This window comes from Malus domestica, chromosome 15 (assembly GCF_042453785.1).
Source record: "Malus domestica chromosome 15, GDT2T_hap1".
NCBI classification, from domain to species: Eukaryota; Viridiplantae; Streptophyta; class Magnoliopsida; order Rosales; family Rosaceae; genus Malus; species Malus domestica.
Genome location: NC_091675.1, coordinates 20083383 through 20108265, shown reverse-complemented (window position 1 = coordinate 20108265; position 24883 = coordinate 20083383). Strand labels below are relative to the sequence as shown.

General features: G+C 39.3%; 1 protein-coding gene across 2 annotated transcripts; it reads right to left on the bottom strand.

Annotated features, from left to right (window-relative positions):
- Nucleotides 1-422: 422 nt before the first annotated feature.
- On the bottom strand, nucleotides 423-24621 carry LOC103400179 (uncharacterized). 2 transcript variants are annotated; one of them, XM_070813162.1, is made up of 35 exons: nucleotides 24178-24621; nucleotides 23077-23843; nucleotides 22789-22914; nucleotides 22604-22689; nucleotides 21734-21842; nucleotides 20940-21035; nucleotides 20781-20843; nucleotides 20620-20679; nucleotides 19448-19516; nucleotides 17525-17606; nucleotides 17321-17373; nucleotides 17144-17242; nucleotides 15837-17069; nucleotides 14227-15231; nucleotides 13819-14154; nucleotides 13169-13427; nucleotides 12847-13069; nucleotides 12081-12456; nucleotides 11711-11860; nucleotides 11408-11629; nucleotides 11049-11270; nucleotides 9993-10646; nucleotides 9330-9587; nucleotides 8872-9219; nucleotides 7587-7996; nucleotides 7085-7511; nucleotides 5412-6710; nucleotides 4584-4844; nucleotides 4186-4476; nucleotides 3616-4089; nucleotides 3028-3459; nucleotides 2497-2775; nucleotides 1347-1898; nucleotides 1047-1259; nucleotides 423-728 (listed from the first exon to the last, which is right to left on the bottom strand). In XM_070813162.1, the coding sequence occupies exons 1-35, from the start codon at nucleotides 24233-24235 to the stop codon at nucleotides 609-611; spliced, it is 11712 nt and encodes a 3903-aa protein (XP_070669263.1). In that variant the 5' UTR covers nucleotides 24236-24621; the 3' UTR covers nucleotides 423-608. The 2 variants fall into 2 exon arrangements, with proteins under 2 accessions (XP_070669263.1, XP_070669264.1); XM_070813163.1 differs by having other exon boundaries at nucleotides 17144-17209.
- Nucleotides 24622-24883: the final 262 nt, after the last annotated feature.

The following is a 24883-nucleotide window of genomic DNA, read 5'->3' as shown; positions in this document are numbered from 1 at the left end:
GGCACAATTTGTCAGCAGCAGGCTCGTTTCCTGCGGGAGCTGCCCACTGTTAGGTACTCAAACCCAAGGGAAGAGCCCAACCCAAAAGACTAATCCAATAGGTGGGAGGACCCCAAGGACTTGGGTACCACTATGCCATTTCTGGTGTAGCCGATGAAACTGAAGTCTCCGCAGCAGTGTCGGGTCTGAATCTTGCATCCCCTCTCAGATACCAAAATGTTATCCTGGAAAGTGAGAAGATTTGTTTCCTCATCGGATACATCGAAAGGTACAGTACAAATATGTCACACTAGAGGTAAATTTTGTTTAGGGTTGTTCTCCACGCCTCTATTTCTCGCATCGTGTTCATTTACCCAGAAGTACTCGGCAACACTGGCGTAAAAATCCATGGAATTCAAGGAACAAGTAGTACATTTGACAAATTTCAAAACCTTGCCCCCGGATCTTGCTCATTTCTTTCTATAAATAAAATTTACGTAAGACATGTAATTTACATTGAAAAGGCTACTCATGTCTTTCCACATCGGGTCACTAAAAAGCACCAATATGTCCGTCTGAATAGATTTATAATCCCTTCTCGACTCTACAAATATCTGTGCTACGACACTTTAAAACCAGGGGTGCCACGTTGGATCCATCATGCACAAGTTCCTCGGAGTCAAGGCAGCTTCAACCAACTCAGTCACTCCGCGCTGCACTGACTGCGGTGGTTCCATGCCATTATCCTCCTGAATGCAGCACAACACACATGACAGTGACACACTATTAGGGACCATAAATTAGCAATTGGTTAATCAATTTTTGAAATCGATAAACCCTCAAACTTATAGAGGAGTGTTTAAGGTTTAGGAAATCGATAAAATCAGCACCAACAGCATAAATTATCTTGAATTGAAAAAACAGCATACCACTGTTTAGATGGAAAAGAAAAATGGAAATAAATCACCGAATGCATTGTCGCTCATTTTATGAGACGCGCTCAAACTCAATATCATTGCGAGTGATGCAAAGCTCTATGTTATTTAAAGATTGGAGGCACTGGTTACCTCTTCGGAAAAGTACTGTGGGGCAATTATATTGATCCGGCCAATAACATGCTCTACATTGGCGATGACCTTCTGCTTGAAGTCAATGGGGTTCATATTACCCCCTCCCGCAAACGGGGCCATAGGCATCCCGAGGGAGGGTCTTCTCCAAGACCAAGACAGCAGCTCATCACGGAAAAACATAGCCAGCTGATGCCACAGATGTTGACTTTGCTGCAATAGAGAAAGATTGAGATTTAGGACACATAATCTCTTTGCTTACGTGCTCATAAAGAAAGCAACTGCCAAGAAAAAACTCACTTTGGGTGAAACAACAGCCTGTGCAGCAGCACACATTGCCGACACAATGAGGCCTTCCACTCCAAAATGGGAGAAGAAAGCTTGCATGTTCCTTGTAAGACGAAAAGGCACTGGCTCGTTCAATTCGACCATTCCATTTACATCATATGCAGGATGAAAATCGGTTTGAAATATTTTTCCTGTGTTCTTAGCAAATAAAATTTTATTTGGGGACCTCCCTCCAATTTGTAGCATGAGAGACATAAAACTCGAGAGGGCCAACTGGATGGCAAACTGCTTTTTGAAAGTCCACATATGGTTCCCGTTTAACAGAGTCTTGTACATGTATTGGGAAAAAATGCCGTCAGATACAAGATTTTTTGTTATGTCATTATAAGCTTGGAGGCGAAGGTCTACAACAGCTCCGTTAATGACTTGGCCAGATACAGCCGGGTTCAATTGCTCCTTGAAATAGGTTATGGGAAGATCCGCCTCCTTGTCATTCCTTGAGCAGTGATTCTCATACACCTCAAGAAAGGTGCTGTACATCAAATCATCTTCTACCATTCGGACCTGCACATACAGCAATAGTATAAAAATAAAATAAAACAATTTCCTTCTTCTCGACATGGTTACAATAGCAACCACATTTGATGCAGCGTATTAATGAGAGATGGGTTTATGAGCACTTTGGTGATTAATTGGTCACATTCATGCATCTCACTAATTCATACCTATGTAACTGCTACTGCACTCGTCTCAGGTTCATGCATTACACTATGTAGTCTTTAATTTGCATCTACGCATCACCTAGCTGTACAAGGGTGGCTTGTACCCTTATTTTGATATTAGAATAATCAATCTACAGACTAAGTTGCTCTCATTGAGAGTGCTAATTTCCTATTCAAGGTTTCCTAGTAGAATACAAAGATATTCTTCTAGTTTTCTGCTTTTGTTCTGCATCAACATTCCAAAGAGAAACTAACCACAAAACAACCAGGACCTGGTAAAATAGCCCTATCCCTTATCTAAAAACCAGTAGATGTCTTCAAGGTGGGGAGTTACGTCTAGTAGTTATATATATATATATATATATAGAGAGAGAGAGAGAGAGAGAGAGAGAGAGAGAGAGAGAAATAATCTAATCCCTCAAATGTGAATAAGGACAAACCTGGGACCAAACAGGAATGATGATTGGGGTGTGAATGGATATGTGGCGTCGCCTTGATTCCTTGTGCTTATCAAACATTTGGTTCATCACACGGAAAAGCTGCAATATTCGCTCGTCACTTCTAGCATTAGGGGTTAAAGATGTCTGGACAATAAAATGACGTTGAGAACCATCAGAGCCAATAAGAGTCAAACGCCGGAAACTACTTCCATGTCTTCGCACTATTGGTATATCAGCTCCAACCCTGTCTAACTTTACTGTATGGTCGGGTGCAATTTCCTGCAAACATAACAATCATGTTGTTTCATATAAGAAAATGCACTGAGAGAAGATATAGAATTTTGAATCAACTTGATCTGAAAGCATTTATCCAAAGCTTGATAGTCATTCAACATAATAGAATCAACTTGGGATACAACCACCTCCATTCATCCCATGACACAGGAAGACCAATGAGATGACTCATAAAGAATAAACAACAAAGCCCGGACAATGATAGGAGCAGAAATGTGCAAACACTGATTTAGTTACCTGATCGCTAAAGTACTGTCCTGGAACCTCCACATCAACGACATGGAAGTCGCGCAACACCCTGCTTTCCTCTTCCAGCTTCAAGACAGCTGGAAACCTGTCCTCAACATTGCTCTGGAGGACATTTTTCCAATGCTTTAACCGCTCAGTCAATTCAGAGAGGGTGGCAGGGAAAGTAGTAGTACTCCCAGGATCAAGATCACACTCGAAATCCTGTTTGTACTCTCTCACAAAATCAACATGCTTATTCACAGCATCTTGTGAAAAGCAAGCTCTGCAAACACCGGAGAGTTCCTTCTTAAGCGATTGGGGAACTTCAGCTGTTGTGGCAGTTGGGTACTTGTAACAGCGGTGGAGCAAGGCGTTAACCACAGCTAGAAGTCTCTCCTCTGGCAGAGTGACAAACCTTGAACCAATTTCAGTCAGCAGAGTCTGCACCCAGAAAGTTAACAAAATGAGGATTGACTTTTCTTAATTGTCTGTGTTAATAAAATGAACTTATCAACACGCACGCACATATATATACATGGGACTTCTAAATAACAAAAGTACATCAAATATTTAACTTCTGAGACGGAGATATCACACCTCAAGTTCACTAGCCAAATTAGTATGTTTACTTCTAAGAGCCTCCATTATATCCTTTGCAGCATCAAAAGCGCTGGCAGCAGAGGGTACTGAACCCAAAGCACCATTACGCCTTAATGCACTCTGACCACCATCACTGATTGTTGAAGAACTTTGTTGCTCATTACCCTGATGCATGCCACTCTCGACAACTGTGGACCTTTCAGATTCTTGCCCATGAGAGTTTCCACCATCATGAGAACCAATTCCACCACCAGATTGGGCAGTTTGGTGAACTTGGTTGTCTGAGGATAAACCACTGCCACTATGACCTTGTACTCTAGCATTCCCATCGGCTAACCCAATTGAACCAGCACTGGCACCAGAGGCACTTTGCTGTATCCTTTGAGCCATTGCCATTCGACTACCAAGTTCAGCTTTATTTGCAACATCACGCCGTTCAAGCAAGTATGTGCGCAGCCAGTAATATAGGGCCTGAGATTATAATGCTAGAGATAATCAAGATTTATGTTGGAGTGAAATACTGCATTGAATTTTATTTCCTTTGACAAAGTTAACATAACATTTTACCTGGGGATAGACGGTGGCGATTTTTAGTAGGACGAGTTTGCAATGGGGAGCTTCTGTCCTCTGCAAAGAAAGTAGGAGTTGTGGAATCCAAGAAAGCCAGACCCAGTGGGGAATTTGGTCAATATATTTATCAAAAGACCTCCCAACATGTTCATTGGGAGTATCAAAGCTTAGAAGATATAAAACATGAGCTAGATGATTTCTTGAGTTAGATATCCCAAATTTGATGGCTTGAAGAAAGCAACAGACAGCATACTCCAACCATGTCTCATCATTCCTTTCTCTGTAAGCCTGTGCAAAATAAATAGAAGATAGGTTACGCACCAAAATTAAAAAATTAAAAAAAATTAAAAAAATTTAATATCATCATCATATTTGAAGCACATTACAGGACATACCATGTCACAATAATTTCCCCAGCTTATCCATCCTTTAGGCACATTTCTGAAAAGGCTGACAGCATTGGAGTATGAAAGATTAGCACCTTCATAATCATTTAGCTTTAACAAGAAATCCCCCTTCAGACGAAATATTTCTGCTTTATGTTTCACAGGAAAATACTCTAAGTTTGTGCTGTTGATTAGATTGAGACCACTGGTAAGCTCCCCTTTCATTTCCAGATAAGCTTTTGCCTGTTCTGTAATCTTAACAAAGGCCTCCTGGTAAAATACATGGAAAGAGATTAGAAACCTGTATCTAGGGCAAATAGAACTGGTTTATGGAAGGATATCACCAAAACAACATATCACAGTTCAACAATATAAAACATGAGAAACACTAAGGAGACTCTCTCAAAGTGAGACTCTCCATGGACTGTCCACCACCTCATCTTTTTGGCACATTGTTTTATAATGTTGGCACAGAAATTGTGCCACAAAGATGAGGTGACAGAGTCCATGCAGAGTCCCACTTTTGAGAGAGTCTCCTTAGCATTTCTCATAAAACATTAGCTATGGAGGATCGCGCTCATGCAACATTACCTCAAGGAGGTTCAAGATGATAATTTAACATAATTAACATGGTTACAAGTTGCATAACATTTACCAGAAACGAAAATCATACATTGAGGGCTTTCAACATATCAGCTAGTAACCCCCAGAATAGAGTCCTTGGCTTATACTGGAGGATGTTCATAAAGGCCCAACAACCATGTTTTTACTCATTTTTTGAAGGACAGAAATAAGCAATTAAATTAAATACAATGTAACGGTTGTATTTATTATTACCTGCACTTCCATCGTTGAATGGCCATACATCTTTTCAAGTATTGAGACACAAACATCGTAAAGGCCTTGCTTACGACCAATGTGAGCAAGCTTATTAACGTTCCAAGCTTTGTCACGATAACCAAGGTGATGAAGTTGTGGATTCGTTGTTGTAAAATCTTTGAATGCTTCTATGACTGCATTGTACATTTCATTCCTCCATTGTAGCAAATCATACCAAACAGACATGTTATCCCATTCATTTGGAGTTCTCAGCCTCCAAGTCTCAAGAATGTCCTTGAGATCAGCATATAGATTTCCATGTACACCAACCACAGGATTCCCAGAAAGTTTGTTTCCGTTGGCAATGTCCACAAGAATTCTTGACGACTCTTGAACTTCAACTAGCTGTTGGAATTGCTGTAAGAGAGGAATCCTAGCATGGATAGACATCTCTGGCAGCTGCCACCACTGATCCAAGGCAAGATCAACACCTTTCCCCACACTGTTCTCAGCGTCCCCCACACCATTTGCATTTCTTTCATGAAGCAAAATGAATGATTGTATAAGCCGAAGTTTCGGAGTATCTTCCACCTGAGCCTTTGTAAGTACCTGATCCTTCAAGTATCCCCAATCAGGCAATTTCCAAAGAGTATCAAGTAGTATTTCGTGATTCTCAATACTTTTTCCATATTCTACCAATGGTTCCCATTCACTAAGTTGACCAGCACAGTACAGCCATTGTTCTTCCCAGAGACACATCTCGGCCTTTGGCACTGTGTTATTATATGTGCCCTGAGTTGACTTAAGCATAGCTTGGTAAAAGAGGCTTTGAGCACGTTGCCAGTAGCCGTGCTGAACTAGCGAAAGCCCGGCTCTAGTTTCTGCAGTGATTGACCTTTTCTTCCACAATCCACACCTCATGTCTTCTTCATTGAGCAAACGATAAAGTTCCGCAAGAGACTCTGAGCACTTTGTATCATTTGTGAACAACATGACATGACTTTCCAGCAGAGCCAATGCTATGTGCCATGCATTGTAAGTTTTCCCAATATATTTAATGAGCTCACTTGGCATCCGAGGCTGAGGGTGGCTCAATTGAAGCCCTTCCAGAAGGGCTTGCACAACATTTGGTCTGCTGCCTTGCTGCTTCTTATGATAATCTTTTGAAAGCAGAGCAATCATTGGTTTAGCTAGTGCGACCTGCTCTTCCTTGTCTAAGGTCACCCAGGCAATGGGAAACACCAACACCCACAAATGATAAGCAACATTGGCATCTGCATGAGCAAGCTCTCTCAGTGGAATAATAAGATCAGCCACCTAGACCAAAGGAAGAATTCAAAAGAAAAAGTCAGAACTTTCCATTTGAGTAGAATATCAATTACGCAAGCTTGTCTGATGATAGCTTGCCACCAACAACAGACAAGGGAGCGAAATTACTTAAACCTATTAAACATAATTAATAGTAACAGAATCTGGAAGAGAGAGTTAGAAACCAGGCATTATTTTAGGACAAATGTAATAAAACATTAATGTATGTGATTGTGACCATAACGCCAAGTGTCGTGAAGTGGTATTACAAATCCATCAAAATTATAACATGTTCTGGGACTCTTAACACCATGTCAGTATGCCAGATTGTCTCATCATTGCCAAATAGATTCACCAAAGGAAAATTTAATGAACCATCATACCTTGAGTTTGCTCATCTCATTCAAAAAATGTGCATGCTTACGAACAAGGGTATCAAATGTTAGAGGAGCATCCTCTGAACCCTCTGGGATATCAGTGACCTGCTGGTGCATTGCAGAAGGGTCTGGAGAATCTGAAACCAAAAGTGGTGGCACCTTTGCAGAGTTTGGAGGAAGAGTAATAGGTTTATCCTCAACTAAGATTGCTAAAAGAAGATCAAGGCCCTGTTTGAGCCAGAAGACATCACCCAAGGCTTCCCAATCCTGAAGGTGAATGACATACTGAAGCCTAGCAAACAATGTTTTCCCGAGAGATTCATGATAAAGTGAGAAAAATTTCATCCGTAATTCAGGATCTCTTGCACGTAAACCAAGCATGAATTGCCTTTCCACCTTCTGAAACACCTCTTGACGCAGGGAGAGGGGATATCTGGAAGTCAACCAAATATTTTAGCATATCCTTTTATTCAAGTACAACAAAAATGAACTCAACTACATTACTTACTTATTTGAATCAGCACATAATCCATAAAGAAGCTGAAGATATTTTCTGTCCCACTCTTCAAGAGCAATTGAGAAGTTTTGTTTATCAACTTGTGAAAGCTTCTGAAGAAAGGAAACTATTTCCTTTGGAATGAGAAAAGCATTTGAAGTGACAGATGAGCCTGGCTTTCCAAAGTCATCTTCAATCCACCCTTTTATTACCTCAAGTATGCAAAGAAGCACGCTAGCATCAGTGCCTTTCTCAGAAAGTAAGGCATTTAGTATTTGAGTTACAGATCTTTTGCACTCTGGAACAAGCATGACCCTTTCACTAATAAGTTTCAGAACAGAGTTCAGATTAGAAATGACGGCTCCAACATCAGCCCCTTGACGAGAAGAGGAAACTGCGGAATCCAGATCTTTTGTCTGGCCCTGAAATAGAGGACAAGGTTCACTAAATATAATTCAACTGAAGTGAGACAGGATATTATCCAATATTAAGACATCATAAAACAAACTATAAAGGGTGGTGCCATCCACACACCCCTTTTACCTTCCACACACACCCTTCCAGATGAAATATAAGTTACTAGAAGGGCAGAGAATATTGAATGAACTGTACAAATTAAAACCACTGCCTGATTGGTATACAATCACCAATTACCATATAGTCTAGTGGCATTTAGTCCCCACTTTTGATGGAGGAGGTCCTGAGTTCAAAATCTTGTGGATAAGAACTTGCGTTAAAGTTGGAAAAAAAGATTAGTAAACAAAGATCATTCATGCCAGATCACATCTGCGTTCCTCCAACTGGGCTGCATATTGTCATAGTTCTACTTCTGGCTGAAAACGTATGCTCCGGTCTCAAAGGTATGCATGTTGAGAATGAATCTCACATTGATGAGAGGAGGGACCTTGCATGGGCTTCATAAGTAAGTTGGGATGCACCCCATGTTGCCAAATGGTTTTATGGTGGAACCTCAACTTTCTTCAAAGCACAGAACTATCCCACAACTTGAAGGCAACATAAATTCTAAATCCAGAAGACCAAGAATAGAAAACGCAATGATGTGTTTAAAAACCAGAAACCAAACCAAAGTAACTAAGAAAAGCAGATTACTGCCAGCTGATAGAACATAATAGACAGATACCAACATATCATGGATAAAGTCAGCAGCAAGTAAACATGTACACAAGAGGAATAGACAAATAAAACTGACTAGATGACGAAGTAAATGAAATTTGATACAACGAAACATGAATTTATATGAAACACGAAAGAGGTAAACATGAGAAAACAGACATACTTGTCTCAAATGAGAACTTGATGATGACCCCATATCTCGTGCCAGGCGTTGCAGAATACGGACGAAGATGTAAGGATCAACAAAGTTCTTTTGAACCTCTGTCAAGGTTCTAATCACAAGCAGCACAAAACTAATTGAATTAGCAGTGCTCTCCTCACTCGATGTCTGAGGAGCTGTAACAGTATTGATGTGCTTCTTTATTAGTTCATCAACCTTGTGATATATTAGATTCACATCTTGTGGAGTAGTAGCTGCTTCCAGAGGAAAAGCAACAAAGACCATTTTCAACAGGGAGCACAATGACTTTCCGGCATCTAACAGTTTATACTTGAAACATGGTTCAAGAATCTGTCAAAAAAAAAATGTCCCCCATAACACCAAAGTTGAGTGCGGAACTCCAGGTAAGAGCAGACTTCGTAAGAGAAAAAAGATAAACAGATGGTGGTGTGAGAACATACCTGGGAAATTTGATTGATGTTATTTCTGATGAATAAATGTGGCTGCTTCTCTAGGACCTTATTCATGACATCCAAGCCCTGCGCAAGGGCTGTGGAAGGGTCCTTGGACTGAGGCTGAATGCTGCTCAGAAACTTCTCTAAGTAATTGAATTTAACATTGGCAGTTGGCCACACCTCCAAAGCCTGTGATAGAAGGTCTAATGCTTGTTTGTACATAATACTTGCTTCCTTGTCCTTGGGCTCTATGACCAAAGCAACCTGTTTCCAAAACCATGAAAATGGTGAGATTATAAACTACAAACAAATATACAAGGACTCCATGACAGCTCAACATTACTGCACCTAAAGAAAGATTGCCTATTCAATTATAGGTGATCCATAAACCAAGCATAAGACCATTCAAAACAAAACCAAAATCGAACAAATTCAATTATATATGGAGTACATAATGTCAAAAGTCCAAGATAGGCTTAGACATCTTTTCCATTCCCAGATGTTCCATGGAAGGAATGTCAACAAGCAGAGTGTCATCAGCCAGAAAGCTTCGGTTCAAATTAATGAGGTTCTTTAATGCCAAATTGACGAGGTTTGAATACCAAAGTATTTTCAAACCATCTCACTCATACATGAAACATGTGTGATAAGTTGAAGGAAGGGTGTTACCCTTATAAGGAAATTGATAATCATTTCCTCCATAGCAGCATTTGGCTTGAATTCTTCATCAGGTTGGCTAGCAGACCCAGGGGTCTCAATGTTAGGGATTGTGGATGGCCCACCAGGCGACATTACACAGAGGGATTGAAGACCAGGTTCAACTTTGACACGCTTCGTTGAATCTTCAGGAAATGTAGACCCATCCACAGAGCGCTTAGGATCAGCACTAGCAGGGCCTAGATTAAACCCCTCACTGTTCTGATTGGTAACATCACCATCTGCCACTACTTTCATTTCATTTTGTCTTTGTCTTTCCCATCCAACAACCAAACCCGCAAGTTCAATTGCAAGACGCCTGTTTTCTGCAGAGGTGTTGTAAGGCAATCCAAGGCGACTAAGAGAATTGACCATCTGAGGTACAAATTGAGCTCTACAGCTGTAAAAGAGATCTGAATGGCGCACAATAAGCTGAAAAATGTGAATCAGATTAGGGATTGAGTGGCCTTCCTCAACCAAAATTTTTTTGGTGTACCGTATCCAAATTGGCATACGAGAATCTCCAAGAGGCAACCTTCGTGGTAGTGCTGGCATTAATATATCAAGGGCCTGCTTGACCAACATTTTATTCTCTGGTTGGCAAGTTCTCAGGAGTGCTACAAAAACCTGCATACTCAAATCAACGTCAGGGTACTAAAACAAAATAGTTTTTATTAACAAAGTACTCGACAATGAATCCAAAGAATGCATTATAGAGGGGTGCAGGAGCTGTGAGCACATGCTGGTGCATTCCAGATTATCAACAAATATATACGTTTATAGACCACTCTAACAATTTAAGATTTGGTAAATGGCTAAGAATTATAGGATAGATGTGATTTTCATTTCAAACACAAACGAGGGAAAAAGACCTATCGTCTGAGCATAAAACTGATAATTCTATGACAATTTGAGCATCAAAACCAAAATTTCCAAAGCATTAAAACTTAGTGTCAATAAGGGGTTAACAGCTTGTGCCAAGTGCCAACAAAAGATTAAAATAGATATCATGCCCACAATGTGCAATACCTGGAGTATAATTTTTTCTGGGGCTTGATAAGCCTCCAAGAAATGGCAAACATTTACAAATGCCCACTGTTTACTGGCACTATCTTCGCGTTTGAGATGATTCCAACCAAATTTGATTAGTTCTTTCCTATGATGTACAAGGTCATTCTGCAGATACTTAAGAAGCAAAGTGGCAAGCTGCAAAAGTTCTATTCTCAAGGGCTCGTCATATTCAGCAGAAACCTATACACAGACATGGTGAGACAAATAAAGAAAATGTAATCTAGAAAAAAAATATATACGTTTGATGATTTAAAAACAGAACTAAGGAGATGAGACATAGTGGCACTGGAAGCCTTTAACTTTTGCAGAAAATATACCTCTTCTGGAGGATCGAGAAGTCTGTCAACAATTGTTTTTATTATAGTTTGGTCAACAACTTCCCAACTCTGATCATTTTGGAAGGAATGAGCAAGCATTGGAAGAATAAGCATTTGCATAATAACCACCAGATGATCATGACCAAGTTGCTTTGATTGGAAAAGATTTAAGAAATGCAAGAGAAGTGCTTTCTTAAAGTTAGGTGGATAACCTTCTGCAACCTGAGAACAGATGATGATCGCTTCACAAACAATCACCTAAGTAAAATACAAATGACATAAAACAGGGAGAAAAGTACGTACCTCAATGATATAAAACTCCTTCAGAAATGTAAAATCAATTCGAGTATGAAACAAGAAGATGGAGAGTATTTCAAAGAGAACATTCACTTCTGTTTTGTCATGCCGTAAATAATTCAGGAAGCATTTGACAAGCCATTTGCTTTCTTTAACCTGCATTTCAAAACTTAGTAAGTAAAGACTTCAGGGCCGCATAGTAAATGATACGTTAAAATAACCGAAAGGTCATATAATTAGTTTAAGAAAGAAAGCAAGGGTTTTCCCCATCTTAAGATTACCTAATGGGTTAATTATACTAACAAGCCACTAAACTTGCCCAACAGATGATCAACAACAAAGTATAGAACTTCAATACAAAAGCCACTAAACTTGCCTGCACTAAGTTCAGCTCCTGTTCATTCTGCAAACGGGATAGCCTTGCAGGTGACTTCCAAACAAGTACCAAGGTATCAAACACAATGCGGTTACTTTGTAGCCAGCCAGGTATCAATTTGACTAAATTTTTTATGAGTGCAAGTCCCCGAAAATAAGCATCTGGCGTTGCACCAGGATGTGCAGATGGGAGATTAGAACTATCAGATAGAGGCTTAACAAGACCTTCATCACCCAACAAAGCAGAAGGTGGAGTTGATGTTCCCGAAGCAGTTGGCAAAAATTCAGGAAAAGCACTTGCAAGTATTTTCTGTGCTGATTTAGCAAGTTCATCTCTCAAAGGCTGGCCAGCATCCGATCGGACTATATACATAAACCTAGATATGAGAAAATATATTAAATGCTAACAAAGAGCACTGGATGAGTATGAACATAATTTAATCAATAATGATATGATGTGTCTGCCTGTGTATTTGGACATACATATATTTGTAGAGAGTTTATATACCACTTGGTCACCAATGACCATGAATACTTCCATGGTCAATCACCCCTGAATCTAAATAATGCCAACCATCCTATTTTAATTTGACAGTTGGTACCATGGATTTTCATGGTAAATGATGGCCAATAGGTCATTAGGGCTGGGCATCAAACCGGCTGAACTGCCTAAAGTGGCTGATCCAAACCGTGTTGGGGGTTGGTTCAGTTTTAACTGTCTATCTATGCATACATACACATGCATGTATATCATATCTAAACATTACCTCCTGAAGTACTTCGGTTCACTTAATCGAGCAAGAAAATAATCAACCGCTAATGTCGCATAGCGATTCAAAAATTTGGTGAGTGGAAGGCGATATGGGCTGTTGATCTCACTATATACTTGTCCAGGAAGAAGAGCTCCTTCCAATTCAATAGTCAAGGTTACAAGTTCATCAAGGAACTTTGATGCAGCCGTAGGAAGAAGGTGAAAAAGCTCAATAATAGCTGGAAAAAACACAAATGTAACATAATAAGATCTGTAATCATGCACATGTATAGGCATACAAGAAAAACACCAAGGTTAAACAACTGAAAATAAATTACCAGCTGCAATTTTTGGCTCTTCACCAGCCTTCCATAATTTCTGACTTTGTGCAAGTTTTTCAGGCTCTAACCATTTCTTTAGGTGTTCCAGTAGCTTGCCACCTAAGGTAACATTAAACCAATTGGACAAGAGTTCAAGAAGACGGGCCAGACCTTGCAGAAGAGGCATGCTCAGATTCTTCGTGTGTGCCAAGTTCACTAAAATAGGCCTAAGGCTGCTCTGCAGAAGTTCTTTTGGCATCCTCTGCTGATTAATAACCTACACAGCAATGGAGTACAGTTTTTTTACAAGAAGATGAATCAAGTACATTTTTTCAATAAAAAAACAGCCCAATGTTTCCAGTAATAGTGCAAGAAAAGCATATGCTGTAGAAAAGGAAATAAGAAACTAGATGATGTATAATATGTTCATTTATACTTCATGAATCACCCATTCATTTATACTTCATGAATCACCCACCAAATGGATATGGCTCAACTGACCAAAACAAACATGATAGATCCCAGATGAGTAAACTTTCCAGAAAAATAGACAATCAAAAAGGGAGGCCAATAATTCCATAGAACAATCATCATTATACATCCAGGCATGCATTACAATACGACAAAAAAAAAAAAGATGGATAGACTAATTCAAAAGAAAACACCACCTGTCGCAGGCCTTCCTTGGCCACAGCAACAATTTCAGGCGTTCGACATGTCAAAGATTTGAAAAACATGGAAATGATCTTTGCGCGCAATTCTGAATGATTTGGAGTTTTAAAATCTGCCCACGCCATGGTAGTACAAAGTAGCTCAATGCAGGCTGTTCGGAGCTTATTTAATGATGTGGCCACTTTGGGGTTCATAAACTTCACAACCCACACAGTTTCATCAGCCTCAGCTATTTGCAATGCTTCTTGGAGAAAATTAACCAAATCTTGTGTCAGCTTGAGAAGAGGTGGCCTCAAGCCCAAACAGAAGTTTAAAGCTGTAACTGTCCCCACCTATGTGCCACCAAATCAAGTTAGAAAGAACTTCAACAAATTCTAGTCATAAACATTAACAACATAGATTACCTGTTGATCAACAGTTTTTGACCGGAGTGGTCTTGCTAAAATTTGCTGAAGCAAATTTTGATATAATGGCTCGAGTAGCTCAGATACCTCACTACCAGTTCTACTAGCCAAAAGTGCCAAACAGGACTGCACATTCTTTCTGACAATAATAGATGCATTGGGATTAAACAATTCTGCAGCAAGGAAATCAACCACTCCTTGAAAGCTTTGCCGGCGTGATTCACTGTTTGCTTCATCAACATTATTAACCACACGAAGAACCTGTGTAAGCACCTGACTTGTCTCTTCCTGCTCTTTGCTAGCATATATAGGAAGCCTTTTAAGAACATACACCAAACCACGAACGATTCTTACTTGGAAAAGGCACAGGGTCTCAACAGTGACCTTACCAACCAAAGCACCAAGTCCCATAACACCTCCCATCTGCACTTGCCAGGTTGTACCATAGCAACAATGCAAAAGACGGGGCAAAAGTTGCTCGAAAACAGGGATGCGAACACTTGGGGGTGGAGAGTATACAGGATTTAATGATGGACTAGAGACCATCATTGGAGTACCAGGGCCTCTTGACATCAGCAGATCAGCATGCTTTGAGCGAGCAAGAAAGAGAAGTGTTTCAGAAAAAACATTTAAAGCACTAAGTGCAGCCGTGGCATGGAGCCGGTTTTCATCTGCTAGCACATCAACTAGAGCGTCCAAAAATATCAGAGGGTCTAACTCCTTGAGGTTCGAGGAAGTATTAATCTTTGACCTGGAACTGGAACCCACTTGGGCATTAGATGAAAGCATAGGACCACCAACTGCAGCATTGGCAACTGAGGTATTAGTTGAGGATGAATCAATATGGAACATCATCGCAAAATGGCGGCATACATTCACAACAAAGTCATCCTTGGGGTCCTGGAGATCTGCCTCCACACTGGCAGCAATGACAGTCATTAAGAGAGTCTTGAAAACAGACTTTTCAGCAATAAGTTGGGTCTTCGTCTTTACACCTAAGTCAGCCTGCAATTATGTCCAGATTTATTATAATGAATATACTATTTTTCTTTTTTCTTTCCCTTTTACGGGCTATATGAAAACAAAACATAAAAAGGGGCAGGTAAAGAAGATATGGAATAGAAGTTGAAACAGAACAACTGTAATAGACAGAAAATGAGAATACAAAACCCAGACAGAGTATTATCTTTTCATTCTTTTTTGGTTGGGGAGAGGAGACTAAAAGTTTCTTGACAAAAAAGTTTCAAAAAGATGAGACATGGTAAATGATTGTGTAAGAATGAACATGATGTAGATAAGTCAAGGTATCATACAGACAATTAATACCCAGACATGTATATTCTAATACATAAATTCACTCATGCATTAACTGAATTTTTGTGCAGCATCTTCTCAGTAAAGCACTAAATAATGAAGATGGCCTTACGGTGAAGACCAATAACTGGATGACCAAATAGTTCAACCTTCACTTTAACACTATTATCCCAACTACATAGCCAAAAGTGAATATGACTAATATAAAGCAATAAAAGTTTTGATCTTAAGGTTCAAATCACTGGAGGACTCAGCTATCAGCACTTAACAAAGTGATAACATTAACTCAAACTAACCTTCATGTCTGATGTTTCAGGCCGCTGCCAAGAAGAATCAACTGCAGAGACCAACAAAGTTGACAACTGACTAGGCGTGCCTCCATCGTCCTTAATCTTTTCAGGCAAATTAAGCTGGGACGATAAGCAAACACGAATAAACTTCAATGCCTGTTTTCGGTAGAAAGTATCAATTCCACTATTTTTGTGCATAACAGCTTCCACGGCAAGATTAATGCATCGATCCAGTGGCACCAAAAATGGGGTTGAAGGCTCAAATGTAAGAATTGTGCGAAGTCCATGCTCTGGGTTCCCCTTGCATTCAAGTGCAAGGGGTTCTTTGAGAAAACGCCTGTTACGACCTCCTAACTTGCCAAGGAGTTGCAATGCTTTTGCACCCCAAGGATAGGGAGCAGGCCTCAAGTGTGACCATAGGGTCAAAATCACCTCAGACATTACATTGGCCATGCTGGGTTCCAAGAAATCAGGATTCAAACTGTCTACCCAAAACTCAAGTGTTCTTAAACCTAAACTCACGAGATCATCACTTCCTTTAAGACACAAAACAAGAGGCTTCATAAGACGGGGAAGGTGGGGTAGCAAAGAACTTAAGCGCGCAGGCAAGGTTAAGCACAACTCCAGCAAAAGGTCCCTCATATCTTCCCCTGTTGGACCCTCAAGCATCATCAACAGCATATTAAGACAGGGTTGTAACATAGGAATCAAATCCCTCAGAAGAAGATCAAATTTGCATGCTGCCAGTGCTTGAAACGTTGCATGAAGAAGTTTCATATAACCAAGAGGCTTTTCAACTTCAGTAGCATTTTTCATGCACACTTCCATTATAACAGGAACGTGAGGTTGCAAAATACGTTCAAAATCTGAAGGCGCTTTTCGAACTGCACCAAATATAAACTGAAAGAGATGCAATACTAGTTTTGCTGAAGGTGTATCTGGATGCTTCAGAACATCAAGTTTACTGTTTACAAGGTAATTAACCAAAACATCTGCAAAGGGCCTGTATACTTTAGGGGCTTGGAGAAGTGTAGAGAATATGTGAACCAACTGTGTGTTGCAAATCATGCACTCGAAAAGCTCAGGCATACACAACGAGAACATGTCCATTAAATCTCGAGGTTCCATAATAGCCAGAATCTGGGAAAAGAGCTGCAGCATTTCCCTCTCTTCATCCTTCTCCTTGAATAGAGCCAAGCAATGCACCCCACTCTTTAAAACACCAGAAGCTTTCCGAACCTACCCAATAACAAAGTCATATTAAGGGATTGGGACCACAAAATGTTAGATTTCATTAAATGAACTTGGAATACCTCATCTTCTCGCATCCCTTTAAATGCCTGAGGCGCTGGTAAATTAGATGATGGTGAAACAAGCACCTGTGGGTGTGTTCCATGCGTGGAAGGAGAAACCTTAAACCATCAGAAATGCTGCATAAGATAACAAATGTTAACAAACTCAGGAATAACTAATAACATAGATAAAAATACCTGTGAACGTGGCAAGTGTGCATGAGTGATACTCCATATGATAGTCTTCATTCCTGACAAATACAGCAAAGACTGATCAAATTATTTATAAATTAAAAAAAAATAAAAACAACCCAATTGAAGAAATAACTATCAGAAGTACAAGTATCATTATAAACCATGACACGGAGAAAAATAGCAAAAAATGTGGTGAGGATCAATTACCCATGACCAATGTCTTAATCAGATGCTTACAATCATTGACTTCCTTAGAATGTTCAACGGTGATCTGCAAATTCAAAACTGCCTGCAACCAAATGATACGCGACAAAGTAAATTAAAAATTAAATAATGTGCTTCATGATAAGGGATAGCTATTTAACATGGTTCTAAAAGGCGCTAGGAGCTAGTTGGGCGGCGGGTAGGGGCATTGCGCCTGGGGGAACTAAGCAGAGGCCCAGGCGGTTTCTTTATTTTAATCAATGTTTTAAAAGACAAAAGCCTGAGGTGAGAGGCAAAGCCTCATGGGACCTAAAATTATTAATATTATATATATATATATATATATATATATATACAATTATACAATATAGTCGAATCAAACATTATACAAGAATAATCAACAATCAAATAAAAAAAATCTTCACTGTACGTGAGAACCCTAACTTTAAAACAAACGCCCCAACTAACGCCTCGACCACGCCTAGGTGATTTTAAGCCTACTCACACTGAGCAGAGGCGTTTTCCTCACCGCCCCGCCTCGAAGGCTGCCTAGGTGCACCTCAAGGCTCGTTTTTCAAAACACTGATTTTAAGTAAATATATTATATAACATATAAATAAGGGTCTACTTATACATAAAAAATATAAAAAAAACATAATAGTCTTAGGAAACATAAATTGCAAAATAGAATGATATATAAATTATAAAGTACTACAACATATTAAAAACATAGGGAAAAAGCATATAATGAGTGTTCAATTGTTCATACAAGTACCCAACAAGTATCTTGAAAACATAACATGCAAAAAGGCAAGCTAGGCGGGCACCTAGGTACTCTTTCTTATTTTTAAAACACCTAGGGATTAATCATGGCAGCAGCCAGCTACCTAGCGCCTAGGCGCAGCCCTTTAGAACACTGCTATTTAATCAAGCAATCAAAGAAATGGATAAATAGTAAGCAATGGAAGAATTTTCTTGATAAAGAAACGATCGTATTAAGATCAAAGGAAACATCTACGAGGTTGGTCATGAAGACCAAAACAAAAACAGAAAAAATACAGCTTACAAACTAGAGCATAGAAAACAACCCAGCACAAACAAACACCTAAAAGCCATTGGAGAGCAGCCGCTTTCCAGTCTAGCCTAATCAAAGAGAGAAATTCCCCTAAACTTTGAGGAAACAGAGGCCAATGAGCAGCCAAAAACCAAACTCTGCCCCACAGCTCTGTGAAACTAGCTCCTTCAAAATCTTCAAAGATCCTTCTAGTTCTCTCCTTACAAACGACCCAAATTATCGCATGAAACATACAACCCCACAACCTTGGCTTTCTTTCCCTCCCAAGGCAAAGCATGAGCTTCACTAAGGGAGGGGCAATTCTTCAGGATTACCCATGTGATACCCATCTCCTTAACATCTTCAGCTACAAACTCAGAGTCACCGGACAATGCAAGAAAGTATGGTCAATCGATTCCAAATCAGATTTGCAAAGGATGGACCAGTGAGGAGATAAACTAGAATAGGGGCGCCTCCTTTGAACCATATTAATAAAACTAATATGCCTACTTGGTGTTTCCATACAAAAACTGAATCGGTCTGATTTTCCAAATAATTACATCTATACAAGCAGTTTCAAAACCTGTGCCGCTCTCAAATTTCCTTATAAATCCACTGGTTTATAATCCCTAATGGTAACCATATTTACTACCATTTTTTTACATCTTTACAAGTGCAACATATATGATAAATCTATACCTATCATTAAAAAGAAAACAAAAGTTTAAAACTTTAAACACAAAGTACTTTAGCATCAAATAAAGAGAGTGTGGGCAAGTGATACAAAGACAAAATATAATGGGCAACTGGAAACCATAAAGGCATAAATGCACATAGAAACACAATCTCAAAGAAAAGTTTGACAAAACTACCTGCACAGGGAGCTCAAGCTTTGACCTCAGAGTAGCACGGTCCTTTCCCTCCTCAGCCTCCTCCAGCAGCTATCAGGTAATATGAGACATGTCAGTATTGAAAAATAAGCAAGAAAGAAATAACAATCAACCAAGATCAGACGGATTTCAGCAAATGCAAAGAACCGCACAAGCATCAACTTCCCCAAAGTTCAGGAGAGAGTGCTGATCATGCCCGTTTAGCCAGAAATTGTAGTTTTTTTAATTTAATGACACAAAAGTTTGCTGGGTGGTACTAAAACAACGCTTCTCTTTAAAATGAGAAGTTTAAGGTCTTAGGTGGTGGGAAAAAAAAAAGAAGCTAAAGTGTTCTTGAACTGTTTGGTGCTGGTCAGAGAGGAGTCACTGAATCTTTGAAGATGTCAGGGGGCTGGAAGTGGAGGAGGTGTGGGATAAGGTTAGGCTTTGGGCGGCTCTTCAGGCTCATGTTTCTCCTGTCTTAAGGAACACATCCTATCTGATCTTGTTCAAGATTGGAAAGCTGTAGGGTGTGTTTGGAAGTGCTTTTAAAATGACTGGCGCTTTTGATGAAAGTATTTTTGGAATCAATCCTTAATAAAAATGCAAGTGAATTCTGGAAAAGCACTTGAAGTGCTTCCTGCAAGAAGCACGTAACTGGTGCTTCTTCCAAAATGCATTTCAAGTGCTTTTGGAACCCAAAAACACTTTCAGCAAAAGCTCTTTCAGTCATCTTAAAAGCACTTCCAAATAAGCCCCTAATGTCATGATATTCTACTATATTAGGATAGATGTAGCTTAGTAAATTATGTATATTTTGACTGTGTGATGGACTACTTTTGCACTTTATAAGTACAGTTCCTTGTTTTAGATTAAAGTTTCTTCTTTTCAAAAATCAACTCCCCCAAAACATAATTAAATAAATAAATTATTTAAATACATTATTTAAATACATTGTCGAAAAACACATCTTTGTTTGAGCACCAAACAGTATGAAATGCAACACAAAACTCTTTTACTCACATAAACCATACAAAGACGATGCACAAAAATATATGTTGACATAACTTAGCCCATCTGGTAATATGAAAGCTTTCACATGAAACAAAATTATCAACTAAACAAGATGCCCAAGTGGTTCATGTGGTTAAGTAGATAGAGCAATCAAAGATTACCTGAGGAATAGTGCGCTTGAAAGTACTAAATTTTCCAACAAAAGCATCCAATATACGCCCCTACAAAGAACCAAAATATTTATAAGCTGAAGGAAAGAGAAAACTCGTACAATCAACCAATTCAAACCATTCTAGGAAAATAATTAGGCTGTAACTCAGACCAATAGAATTCGTGCTTCATCCATAGATGGTTGGTCAACACCTTTCTCAAATATAGGCTCCACCTGCGTACAGTGTACCCAAAAAAACAATACATAAAACTGAATACCCCAAATGAAAAAAACAGACAATCTCTTGAAGAATAGAGTTAGCATATGCACCAGATTCAGCATCAAGCGAGCACAAGTAGTATGAATGCTAAGCGACAATGAAGCATCATGCATGTTGCTCGAAAACAAGTATATGATTCGGGATAACTGCAGCATAAAGGTAAGCTTGTTAGAAAATAGTGTAAATTTGTGATTTAAAAGTACGACAAGAAATTGTTCCAATAAACATCAATAAACATCGAACATTAAGCAATCAAATAAAAAAGGAATAGAAGTGCCAAATGGGGCACTGACCATCAAAGGAAGAATATAAAAGAAAAACACAAAACCCTGTTGATTGATTTCACACTTTCTCAATCCTATAAAAGGAAGGTTACTTTGGATCATAAAAGTCTTATTGGGAAGCATACTCATAATGCTGGACAATGTATCTTAAACAAAGTTCATTTAAGGATTCAGGTTGAACCAACTTCTTTTAGATAGGAAACCAACCTTCATTGAAAAAAGAATTTAAGTAAAAGGGAGTTGAGCAAGTTTGTCCACTAAGCAAAACACGTAGGGCAAACCAATACAGACACAAGACTAGCAAACCAACCATCAACATAAAGCTCCCACCCATGAACTACTAAACCGTCATTCTGCAACAATCAAGTCAATATAGGTAATTCTCAGAATGCATAATTGAAGGCTGACAACTGGCCTAATTGAAGATGATGAAGAAGAGGTAAGACAGTCCAATATAAAGTGAATGAAAAGTTGTATATGAACGATCAAGCCTCATTAATGAGAAGAGAGTGATGGAACAGCAGTCTGGTTTTATATTAGGCATAACAGAATAGAAATACCTGTGACAAGGAGAGGTCCGCACGAACATGATGAACAATCTCTGCAAGTAGACTATATGCCAATGGCCTCAAGGTCTCAAAGCAGGCTCGACCACTTCCAACCAGAACCCTGAAAATGTTAAAGAAGATTCATAAAATTGGAACGGAAGTTAGCTACAACAATATTATTACTTCTCTAAAATGGAATAGTTGTTTGCAGTCAGGCGAATTCCCGTTACAATTGGAACTGGTTAGCATATAGTGAAACTGTTGTTTTTAACTAAAACAAGTCAGAGAAGAATTGAAAAGTAAAAATATGGGGATGGACACTACAGTTCTGGCAAGTGCAAGGTTGAGATTGTTGCAAACTACAAAGAAGAAAAATGATGTTCAAACAGGAAGCAGATAAACGTTCTAAAAATCTTAGCACATTCCATGACTCCACATAATAGGAAGCTAACCATTTATTTCTATTTCTCAGAAAAACTGCAAAATTAATCATTTCAATCTGATGGCAACCAAAATGTAATTTCTAGCATAAGACTGGTTAGGTGGAAGCAAAGATTCCCATAAATATTAAAAGAGCAACCCATATGCATCATGTGCCAAATGTTTTCTCTGGCCTGCCTCTGTCCTTAGCAGCAACATCTATGTACATCTCTCCAGCACATAATGCTTATTGTTTAACCATGAATACATTACAGAGGAAATAAACACCTCTTGAAATCTTTTCTAAGAATATGTTAAAGGCTACTAACAAGAACATATCTTCTCCATTATATGAAGATATTGCATTTATCAAAGATTTCAATAAGTCATCTTGAAATAAAATTTCTGTATCATGGTTTTGGCAATTTAGAGGTCACCATATGATTGAGCCAACAGTGTTACCTTTCCTCCAATAGTGTGTCAATCAGAGGAAATAAACCTCTCTTGAAATCTGTTCCAAGAACATGTTTTAAGGCTACTAACAGTTCCTGCACTCAACAATATATTGGTGATTCAGAATACAGTCATGGAAGAAGAAGAAAAGGATACAAGTGGAGAAAAAATAAAGTAGAGACAAGAATACTTACCTTTCTAATCGATACGGAATCTGAACATGTAACAAGCAAATTGACTATACTTTTACATATGCTTTCCTCATGGGGCCTGATATAATCAGCAAAGCTCTTCAACAGATACGTTAAAAATGAAACTGTCTGCAATAGAAGAGAAACAAACTAGTAAACAACTAATGAAGAAAGCATTGATGGGTGGACAAAACATGAAATTAACATAAGGCTACAAGGATACGTAAGAAAGAACAGTGCCCCGCTCACAGAATTTAATACATATATATTCAGCCTAAAACACATGCTTACCTTCACCTGTGCACCCTTCAACTCAATGAAATGAGTCCTCAAATGCAGAGGAACTTTTTCAGGGCCAGGAACAGATATAGCAGCAACCATCAAAGGCAAGAGGTGAGGAATATTGGTCTGCACGAGTCGACTATACAACTGAAACAAAAACATGACCACCAGGGGACTCTCAGTAATTATCTTGAAAGAACGGGTACTAGGGTTAAGTTGCCCACCCCCAGCATACCCACTACCACCAATACTACCACCAATACCACCACCGATACTACCACCTCCAATACCACCACTCAATGATTGATCTGAAGAAGTATCCATCGGCTTAATATCTTCCACGCCCACCGCCCCATTTTCAAAGAAATGGTTGACAGTCAATTTAAAGTTCTGGTAAACCTTGCAAACAAAGTCCAAGAATGGCTGAACTTCATTTTCCAGAGTCGGCCTGAAGTTCCTGAGGAGGTCAAAGATTATACGGATACATATTAAACCATTCTCTTCATTGTCAGTGGTTAGTACATGCATTGCAACCTTCAAGAGCTCCTGGACAAAAGGACGGAGTACTTCACTGTGGGGGAGACGATTGAGAATCTCCACCACAATATTCCGGAGCTTGTGTTCGGGATTGTCAGTTAACTGTGGCTTTGTAATTTTCTCAAGAATCATGGAAAATGCCCTAAAGTAGCATTTTAGAAAATTCAAGTACTCCGCTGTGTGTGCAATCTCTAGGCTGTCCCGAACCTCCATTGCCATCTGAAGCCTTGCCTGTATTGCTGTTCCAAATAAAAAGAAACTATAACATCTTGAAGACCCATCAATCAAACTTGGTTGAATAAAAAATTAAATCAAAATTAAGCTTTATTTATCATAGTTAATTGGGTCCGAAAACGAAGGCCGTGTTTGGTTTACTGGACATGCACTAACGGAAAAATATTTAAAATTTCCAGTGTTTTGGACCTCACTGCACAGGACGACGAATTTTTCTCAATTTACAATGGTTCGTTCGATAAAATTCAATAAAATTATTACTAAAGAAGGCTTAAAAGTTCAAAAACATAGTTGAATTATGCTTCAAAGACACACACACACAGAGGAAAGAGAAAGTACGGAGGTCGGGCTCGACGAGACGCCGAGCATGTTGCTCGAAATTCTGAACAGGACTCATGGGCTCTGAATCACCGGCACAAACCACAGAAAAACCCTAGCGTTCCCGGGAAGAAACCCAAAACGCAGAGCTCCGAGACTCCAATCGCGCAAATTCCCAACTAAACTGCTTCTGCCGCGCGACTACCTCCTGCTTCTTCCACTCCAAGCAAAACCCGGAGCTCCGCTACTTCCTGCAGTGGCTGAAATAAAAGGGAACGTAGAAAAATTGGGGATTTAATTTGAGTGTTTGGGAAATTAGGGTTTAGGAAATTGGTGGGAGTTGTCGTGATTGTTCTAATTTCTGTAATGGTTTAAGTTATTTACGGTGACAGTGTCTGTGTATTCTCTCGCTCGCAAAGACTCGGGTCCTTCGGCGAGGACTCCAGATTTGGGGGGAACTGCGCTAAGTGGTCTTTTGGGGACGAAAGGCCGTTTTGTGTTGTCGCTTGACGAAATTGTGGACCGTTAGAGGCCCAAACGCTTGGATGTGGCCCATATGGATCTTCTTTGTTTGACCACTTTTAAAAAATTAATAATAATAAATTAATATCAAATTCGCCAATATTTTCATACGATCATGCTTCCTAACACTTGGTTTGTGCAATTAGGCATATATCCAAATTCAATATATACTAAAACTCAAATATAACTGAAGCACTGTTCATAA

Bases quoted from the DNA above. Each gene is read 5' to 3' on its own strand.
- LOC103400179 (XM_070813162.1), bottom strand. From the start codon at position 24,235: ATGAGTCCTGTTCAGAATTTCGAGCAACATGCTCGGCGTCTCGTCGAG. The intron at 13,428-13,818 runs GTGGTGTTTTCT...ATTGCTGTGTAG, and splicing joins CCAAGGAAGGCCTGCGACAG to GTTATTAATCAGCAGAGGAT. The intron at 2,776-3,027 runs GTAACTAAATCA...TTATGTTTGCAG, and splicing joins GACAGTACTTTAGCGATCAG to GAAATTGCACCCGACCATAC.